The sequence below is a fragment of the Puccinia triticina genome, chromosome 5A (assembly GCF_026914185.1).
Source record: "Puccinia triticina chromosome 5A, complete sequence".
NCBI lineage: Eukaryota > Fungi > Basidiomycota > Pucciniomycetes > Pucciniales > Pucciniaceae > Puccinia > Puccinia triticina.
The window spans coordinates 7,347,523-7,357,479 of NC_070562.1; the positions used below are offsets into that span (position 1 = coordinate 7,347,523).

Below are 9,957 nucleotides of genomic sequence, written 5' to 3' on the forward strand. Positions count from 1 at the left end.
AACCCGGACTTTTATCCTTTAGGCCCCGTTTGGCTGCCGCGTTATACGACATAAATGGTCGAATTTATGACGCGCAACCCCCGGGGGTTTCAAAGTTTTGGTGGAAACGGGGGGCGAACTTTGGGTCGCGGCATCATAAATTTAACCGTTTATGACATATAACGCGGCAGCCAAACGGGGCCTTAATTAATCTGATTTCCTGTAAATGGGGGATCCTGGTGGCTTCCCCAACAACATGGGGAGACCACGGATTATATACATGGTCTTACCTCATAACTGCATCACACAAAGTCCACCTGTGCAGCGCCAGTCAACGCTGCAACCAATGCAATGCGATGCATGTATTGGCCTATACAGTGCATCAAATCGGCTTGCCAATACATGGCATCTGCACAATTGTGCATCGCATCGGCCAGCGATGCATTGCATCGGTTGGGCCGATACATTGATCTCAGAAAGTATGCATCGCATCGGTTAGCCGATGCGATACCGATGCAGTATCTGGGGCATCGGGGGGGATTTTTTTTTAACTTCGAGTTGCAGGTAAACGGACAGGGAGACAGGATCAGGTCAAGAATTGGAGAAAAAAAAGGAAATACATCATATAGGGGAAGGGACTACTTGTTTTTGCCCTTTCCGGCGTTCTCAGTAGTTGCTTTGGCTGGTCTGCGTTTTTTGGCCTGCTCTTCTTCCGCAGCCAGGTTGACTACCCTCTGAGCTGAAGCAAAATCGCCGTCCGCTTCATATCCTTGTTTCAACCACCGGTGTGAACTTACACCTCGCTTGATTGTCCTTGCAGCCAAACTGCCTCGGTCGCGTCCACAAACATCAGCGGCTGCCAAGAAGCATTGTTCCACTGTTGCTGAGGTGGCTGAGCAAGCGAGGTAGTCTTTGGCCATTGAGGCCAAGACTGGGAACTCGAGTTGATGTTCCTGATAGGTACAAAGGATTTAGTTTGTTCAGTCAGGGTTCTGGAGCAGGATGTTAAGATTAAAGAGAAAAGCCGTACCTTCCACCACTTGAGACATTGCTCTCCTTGATCAGCTGGGAGTTTAAACTTGCCCGAAAGGTAAGTAGCCAACTCGTTGTCCAGGGGTGTCTCGACAGCCTCTGGGAAAAAATTGATGTTCCGTCCTGGTCAACGATGTTTGTCAGGCTGGGTACTGGCTTCAACCGGAGGGCTTGAGGCTGTCTTTGAGCCCAATGCAGCTTCAAATGACTCCTTCCGTTTGTTGTAGTGATGTTGGAGTATTCTTTGTGCGCAGGTTTTGGAAGAGGGAGACCAAACGTGGAAGATTGATAACCGATAGGCGGGGTTCAACATTGTGGCTAGGATGACTGCATCACAGTCCAAGGCTTCATTGAGATAGGTGGATGTTTTTAATAGCATGGTGCGGATCATGCGTTGGAGTTTGGGTTCGGTGACCGAGTTGAGCTGTTCTTGGAGGAAATCCTTGATACCTTTGTATTCATATATCATGAGGCCGGCCGAGGAGTGATCCCCCTCCATCTTTTTTGTTACAAAGTAGAATTCCTAAAAAAGACCAATGTGATAATTGAAAAAATAATTAAAAACAGCCATTGGGATGGACTTGAGGAAAATGAAAACTCACACTAAGTATATCATTCAATCTTTTGACTATATCCCAGTTGTCACGACTGATCTGCACCTTGTTGAAGAAATCCTTGCCGCCATCGCGCTCGATTGGGTCTTTCTCATTGTTGATCAATTGATTGATGATTGTTCAGCCCTGGTAAGCGCGGTCCCTGCTCTGCCACTTGACATTCCAACGAATGCCACGGCCAGCAATGAGAGAGGGGCCAACATAATCGAGCTTCTTCGACCAAACGCTGAACTCTGATCGCTTTGCGGCTGAGGAAGTGATTCGGTGAATTACAAAATCAACGTTGCTCAAGACCAATGAGAATGTCAATGGTGTCTCCTCTGCCTCTGAGATTGCAGAACCATCATCGTCAGTGTCACTTCCACCAGCCGATTCATAGGAGAAATTGTTGGGCAGTTCATTGGGGAGTTCGGCTAGATCCTGGTCATTGTCAGGCACCAATCCAGGAGTGTCAGTCGGATCCGCCACCTCGCAGGCCTCGGCTATAGTCCCCAGTTTGGGGATGAATCCAAGAGCGCCTTTTTTGTTCTCAGTCAAGCCATTGGTTCCCACATCGATGGCTTTGAGGCCGGCAGTGAGGATCAAGGCGATCTTGTGGCAAAAACATCGGATGTGATTGTTGGTGAGGTCCATGTCGGTATTGGTTTCCTTCAGAACAATGCAATCTACCTCGGCAGTCATGGTTTGGTTATTTGAGCCGGAGTTGGTGGTTTGGGCTATAATGTAATTATAAATAGAACAAAACAAAATGAGCATCCTTTAGAAATCAAGAAGAAGAAAATGAAACTTATCTTTTGGTGAAGCAATGACTTGATCACAATATTGGAAAAGGGTAAAGCAAGGTATTTGCCCTTGTGTGTCCAAGATATATACTTGAGAGACAAGTGGGATACCCGGAAGACCCAATCCTCATTGATATAAGTCACTGCAATCCCGAGGAACGCTTGACGGTTGCCTTTGGTTGTCCACACGTCGTGGATCAGGGTCATTTTGGATGGTACAGACTAATCCAAGATGTAAAAGGAGGTCAGATCAGAACGCATCAAAAGGAAGAATAAGAAGTAAGTCAGCTTACCTGTAGGGTGGCCAACACCTTGTCCTGCAAGTTTAAGTACAGCCGATGCGCCTCATCTGCAGCCCAAGTACAAGAGTAGAGTATGATGCCATTGCGAGCATAGTCAAATGCGATTCCCAGAAGTCAATCTTTGATTCGCATCCACGGGAGGGAAGAATGGATCAGCCACATGACCACAATCTGGTTCAAGGTACGGTTGTCAAATGAGGTCGTTTTTAAGAATTTTGCCATGATACTGGAATCCGCATCCTTCTCCCTATTGGCGGCCGCTTGTTCTTTCGGAGTGATTGGCAGGTTTGCACCAGAAAAGATCGCGCGTTTTCTTGCAGGGCAGGCCGCTTGAGTCAAGTTTCCGTCTTGGTGCAGCTTCAAGTTGTGTTGAGTATTTTCGCCCTTCTTATAGACCTTTGCGCACCATTTGCAGGTGTAGAGGTTCTTGGGCCCATCGGGCTACAAACAGAAAACATAGACATTAAACTTCTCTAACGTTGTATTCTAATGACGATAGAAATTAAAGTGGGATGACTTACTTTTCCATCTTCACGTTTTGGAGACTCAAAGTAATCATTCACATTGTCAAAGCCGTCCGTGGCCACGCCTTGAATTTTTTTGCTGAGTTTCTTGACCTTTGAATTATTGTTGTCCGAGTCCTGGGTCATGTCCATAATGGAGATGTTGGCATCGGGCTTGGAGGAGTCGACATCAACAATCTGTTTTTTTTTTTTTTTTGATTTTTGCTTAGTTTGTTTGTAAACAACTTGAGATGATGAGTGCGAAGGGGCTGATTTTTTGGGAGGTCTGTGGGACTGAGAGGGGGTTTTGGACTGGGTGGCTGGGGCCTCTTCATCCTTGTCATTCTCGCCATTGTCAGATTTGGTAGTATCATCTCGAGTTCGTTTTGCTAGCGATCGTCGACTGTCATTATCCGGCCGAATGTAATTTCCATGAGAATTGACTGGTGTGATGATTTGGTTGCTTTGACGGGATGGTGGAAGGGACGGCCGTGGAGAGGCCAATGCGCGAGATCGTGTCATTTCTGTCAGTGGCAGCCTGGGGGGTGGGGGTGCCGAGGATGGAGGACTGATATCCACACCAATATCCCCAGTAGCGGAGATAGAAATGGAAAGGGTTACACCCATTTAAACCCTATTTAGACATGTATGACCGATACCAGCCAATGTATCGGCGCGTGCATCGCATCGGGCAAGCCGATGCACCAGCCCTAAAAGATGTGCATCGCATTGGCCATACTTTTCAAAAAGCCTGCATTGCATCGGTGGGCCAATGCGATACCGATGCAGTGTATATGCGATGCAAATCAATGCGATACAGCCTGATGCACGATACTTGCATCGCATTGGTTGCAGCGTTGCGCCAGTGAAATGCACATGTCCCGCACCTCTCCAGGTTTAGGTAAAGACCGCCATCAAAACCTCTTTTACCTGTTCATCAACCCACGGCCTTGTCTCCAATCTCGCCCGGTTCTATTCCCCAAGACTCAAAGCAACCTCATCAATCAGTCACAAAACTGGTTGCAATGGCCCCTGGCATTCCAAACACGCCTGGTAAAATCATCACAACAACAGATTTGAACATGGAGAGTCAAATTATCAATTCAACTGATTTCAGCGTGCCACATCACCTCGGGACCTGCGATGTACAGTGTTCCAAGTGCCGAGAATTACACTTCCACAAGGAGGCCGCCGTTGCTGATTGTTCCAAAACACAAATCAGCTTCTTGACTTGTTGCCAGAAGAACAAAGTGACCCTCCCCTCCTTTGCTCCCTCCGCCCAACCCTATCCCTCCAAATTAAAGCAGTTGTTTGACGGCACCAGTCCAGGTAAGAATCATCACCCCTCAAATAACGAGAAACTGACAAATTTTCAGCCTTAGAGTCAACACAGCTGACCTAAAGTCTGCCTCTTTTCTACTTATTACATATGAAACTACTTCATATATTTTTCATCTTAAGAGATATAATTGTTTTGACTTCATATTCTGTTTCCTCATGCAATTTTAACCCTAGTCACAACTTATCAATTCTTTTTAACTATACTCCTTCCCTGAGTTCTTGAGTTGTGGCGCGCATGCGCAGTTGTGACGTGTCAGCCCTACCAGGCGCGCCAAACCACATGTACATATGTAATTACATAAGCAAACTGTGAAAATTTTCGAATTCAGGATCCCCCTTGCCTGAGGAGGATCTACAGACTTCAGCACACCAGAACCACACCCCAGATAACCCAGGATCACCACCAAAGAGACCACCACACTCCCAGTATACCTACCGTCACAGGCGCCTAGGATATTGACAGTAAGTAGACTCTTTTCACTGAACCTTGCTTATTCAGAGTGAAACTCTGCTTCTCTTGATTGTTTCTTCCTTTCTTCAACTCTTTCAATCTTAAAAGATCAAAAGGTTATCAGGATATTGACAGTAAGTAGACTCTTTTCACTGAACCTTGCTTATTCAGAGTGAAACTCTGTTGCTCTTGATTGTTTCTTCCTTTCTTCAACTCTTTCAATCTTAAAAGATCAAAAGGTTATCTCTGGTTAAGACCTACAAAACCAGAGCAGAGTAGTAACCCTACTTCTGAATCCCATCAACGTTTCCTTGTTGTGAGTGGAGGCTGTTGCACTCTTTCTTGGCCTTGCACAGCTGGCATCCAACTTTTCTAGGTTGAGAATAGCCCAGATCAATTAATAAAGACTCAAAGTCTAGGCCTGATCTTCTCTTTCTCTCTCTTTCTCTTCCTCTCTCTCAGTTTGTATTTCTTTATCCCAAGAAATCCAAACTATTCCCCCTCCTTTTCTTTGTGTCCTGCTGTCACATAAGAGACACAGGCTCACAATTGGGGGCCTCATTGGGAAATATCCTCCCTTTTCATACTTCTAGACTGCTTGAAAGCCAAGGACTGATCATCCTGATTAAATCAAACAAAGAATTTCATAAAAATTCGAAAAAATCACAAAAAATTCTTTCTACATATACTACTAACGCTAAAATTCTCTCAAAACTATCCCAAATTGGTTCTACATTGATTAAATCCCTAACTGAACCCTTGAAAAAAAAAATTACGTCCCCTCTACCCGTGAAAGTGCAGAATTGCAACTCTTCCGCGGACCTCTTTATCCCTTTGTTGGACTTATCCTCCATTGACTCCTCTATACCTTTGGATCAAGAGGAGATATCAAATATCGGAGTGCGTTCAAAAGGTTCCTTGCCTTCCGAACTACAATTGCCGCTATTGACCGTAAACAAATTCTCAATGGCATAGGACAGCGAAGAAGAAGAAGATTACGAAAATAGGATTATAGCCACTCCGCAAAACAGAAATCTGATCAGTAGTACTTCGTGGACGCCCATTGCCACGACTACATACCCAAAATTCCGTCGCAGAAAAGTCACAGCAGCTGTTAATATAGCCGAATGGACGTCTGAACCTCCCGGGAAGACTAAAGCTAAAGAGAAGAAGAAGAAAGTCTCTTCTACTACGCGTAAAAGCCGCAGACTTTTTGCTAAAGCTAAAGCTTCAGGTATTTATTCTATCTTTATTTCTTTACTTCAGAAAAAGTAATATATAAAAACAAAAAACAAAACAAAAACTAATAATAACTGGTAAACAAAATGCCCCCCCATCTTAGAAATGGAAGGGACCTCTGATCAGCAGAGCAACGACTCCGCTACCAACTCAGCCCAGCCGCAGAGGAACGACTTAGGCGAGCTAGAGTCGGCCTTACCGCCGTTGGACAAGGATTTTCTCGCGTTCCCTCAAGAGGAACCTTTGCCGCCGGACACGGGCATTCCCCCAGCTCTGTACAATCCAAGGGAAACGTCCCTGGCGCTAGCTTCGAACAGGTCGACGCCGGTACCGCAACCAATAGAGAGGGAGCAGATGAGATCTCATCCCTCCCCCCAGCCTACCAACCCAGAGGGTTTACGACCGGGAGCACCGCCAGATCTGTCCCTGGTTCCCCCAACTCAGAACCAGGCTCCTCAAGATTCCTCAAGGCCGATGGAGCTCACGCCGGAGGATCAAGAGATCCTAGATCTAGTCAACCTTCTCAACGAGCAATACGAATTGCATGTCCGCGCTCGGGAGACGCAGAATACACAAGCTCAGAGGCGCCTCCTCTCTCAGGCCGCTGTGGTGTGCCAAATCTGTTTCAAGTATCAAATTGCATAAAGTCTTGGTTCACTGTATGAGAAGGAGGAATATTCTTGGATGTATTATTGCATGATTAGATTCTACAGGTCATTTAACCCCTAGTCACTCACTTGAACTCAAAAGTTATTTGGATTAAACTGTTTGTGACAGAACATAATCAAATACTATAGAATTATATTTGGTAGTACATAGTATAGAATAAGGTACAAGTACATAGTTAGGGTGTAGTTTATACAGGTGCACACACGTACCCCTGTATGGTCGCATGACATCATCAGTCACACATTGGATCACATGTTTATCAGAAGGCTCACTAGCTAAAATCCCTCAACGGAAGCTTCCATGCAGCAAAAATCCCTCACGGGAGAAGTCAAACCAGCATAAATCCCTCAACTGACTTCCCCACCAGCAAAAATCCGTCACATTTTAATATATAAGGAGCATGTCTTCCCTCCTCAGTCGGGGCATGCCACTCAGGCAATTTTCATCAGAACACACATCTCACTCAGAAGCTACAAGCTAAAATCAACATAAATCCACTAGTGTGATCTCAATCAAGTTGCCCATCAACATCTTTCATACCTCAGAGGATATATAAGTAGTCAAGTAGCAAGCATCACCACTTGTGCCCTTAACAATTCAAAGTGATCTTAACCCATTGTACTCTTAACTGAAGGTTAAGGAGGAGGGCAAAAACACTTTGAATAGTTCACATCTGCTATTAGTTTTTTCTCTCAACATTCTATATCTCAGCACATACTTCTCTCACTCAATAAACATATAAACCATATAAAACATATCTTACGTTCCTACTGATTTCCACCACCAACTCCATTTCCCCGTATCCACTCAACATTTCCGCTGAATTCAAGTTTGATCTAGGTTTGATTAGAGACTGCTACATATAGTTATCTCTATCATTAGTTTGCCACAACAATAAAATAAATTTGTTGTGATAGCTCTTGTGTAGTATTATAGAGGGGCAGGTCTTTCAAACCACCCGTAACAGTTGTAAAAGCTTCATACATACTTGAAATATTATAACTGCTATTTCCCCCTCGCAGAACTGCCACCCGTCCCAAAAGGAGTTCTCACACCGCTACGACCCAAGAAATGATGGAGGACATCGTTGGGAGAGAAGAATCTATCCGTCTCAGCCAGGATTGGATTCCCAGAGAGGACCTCAACGCCCTGGAGAGGACGTTATACCAGCAGACTCTAGACGCCGAGCGCAGAGCACCGCCGATAACGACCGCGCAGACCAACACGAGCCTAGCTCTAGCCCCACACTCAGGCCACCAACCTCTAGTAGCTACGCCAACACCAGAGCCTCCAGGTTCACGACACCAAGCGCAAGAGACCAGTTAACTGGGTCCTACCCCCCCTTACGCGCCCCAAGCGCCAATGCCGCCCCCTTACGACTACCAAACTCATCAGATGCTGCCGCCACCGCCGCCGCAACAACAGCAAATGGCGAGACTCCCACCAGCTTCTACACAGCTAGATGGGACCCAAGCGCCGCGCCACCATCCTTACCAACGCCCCAACGCGCCTTACCATCAACCTCAACCCCACTATCATAAGTGGGGAGGTCAGCGCGGGAATTACCAGCATCAATCCCACTATCACGGCTCGAGAGGATCCGGGAGGAACTGGAACCCGCCCTTGGGGAATACCCACAGGATCATCAACGTCGGGGAGTTCTTGATGAGGTTGACCAGGTCCAACAGGAGAGGCCGCGGCAGAGGGAGAGGGAGAGGGAGAGGGAGAGGCAGAGGTTTTCACCAATAAGTTCAGCCTCTCCCATGGGTTGAAGTCTAGATCTTGATAATCTTTGTAGCCAATCCAGCAGAGAAATTTTTCTTAGTCATCTTAATAATGATTTGTCTAACAATGGTCCTATCTTGTTAGTAGAAAAATTACATTCTTTGTTCTCTAAATTTCTTTCTGAACTTTCTGGAACAGTAGAAACAATCCCTGGAACTCTTTTAGAATCTTGTGTCCAAAATTTCAGAGAAGTCCTCAATGTTTCCATCATTGATATATTTAGAGAGGAATTTATGCCCCATTTTCTTGACCAATTTCTGAATCAAATGAGAGACTGTGCCAAAGAGAGACCTCCTGTGAATTCCAGTGAGTTTGAACAATTGAGAAAACTCCTTGAAGAAAAGCTAGGAGGTGTTCAAGAGAAACTAGCAGGAGTGCAAGACCTCATTCTAGTCAATTAATCCCAATGCCATTCCAATATGGACTCACTTGGTAAGAATCTGGATGAGATGGAAGATAAAATGTATCACAAAATTTCCTCTTTAGAAAATCAAATGTGTGACCTTCAAACTAATGGTCACAATAGATTTGAGCAGACCAAAAGAAGACTCTGTGACATTTCTTCTGTAGTAAATAGCACCAACACCAAGTTAGAGCAGTTAATTGGACCTGCTGATAGAGATTGCCCCCCTCATCTCAACTATAATAATCCAGTACTCAATGCCCAGAGTGAAGGCCAACATCACCAGGAAAATTTGAGGAATCCTGCTCATTTTGCTTCTCACAGACCACCTCCAGCCATGGACAATACTCATCAAACAGACTCTCACCAATCAGAGAAACCCAACTTTTCTAAACCAGCCAACAATCATGTCAGTTCATTTTCCAATGATGAATTCCCTTACATTGATCATGGACAAATTGACTTTGATATGAGAAAAGAGCTGTGGAAAGGGATACCAAAAAACAGTGACTGGGAGAAGTTCTCAGGAGAATTGCCTTACAATCATGAGCTATGGATCAAGAACACTGATATACTTGTCAGGGAGTATTTAATGTTGGATCATATGATAATCAGTAGACTGACAATTATCTTGACTGACACTGCTAGAAACTGGTACCTTGGAATCAGAGATAAGTGTGGGAACAAATCTTGGGCTTGGTGGAAGAATGCCATCAGAAATAAGTTTGGCACTGAGAACTGGAAATTGAAAATGCAACAAGAGTTTGAAAGTGATCACTTTGCTTATGATGGAAGAAGAATCCATAAATGGTTTGGTACTCAGAGAGAAAGACTGAATGCTTATCAACCTGAGCTGA

General features: G+C 45.1%; 1 protein-coding gene across 1 annotated transcript; it reads right to left on the bottom strand.

Moving 5' to 3' along the window:
* Positions 1–2,038: 2,038 nt before the first annotated feature.
* PtA15_5A849 (uncharacterized protein) lies at positions 2,039–3,734 on the bottom strand (the record flags this gene model as incomplete). Its single annotated transcript, XM_053169653.1, has 2 exons — positions 2,039–2,045; positions 3,508–3,734. 2 exons carry the CDS (start codon positions 3,732–3,734, stop codon positions 2,039–2,041), a joined length of 234 nt encoding a protein of 77 aa, XP_053020829.1.
* Between the last annotated feature and the right edge of the window lie 6,223 nt (positions 3,735–9,957).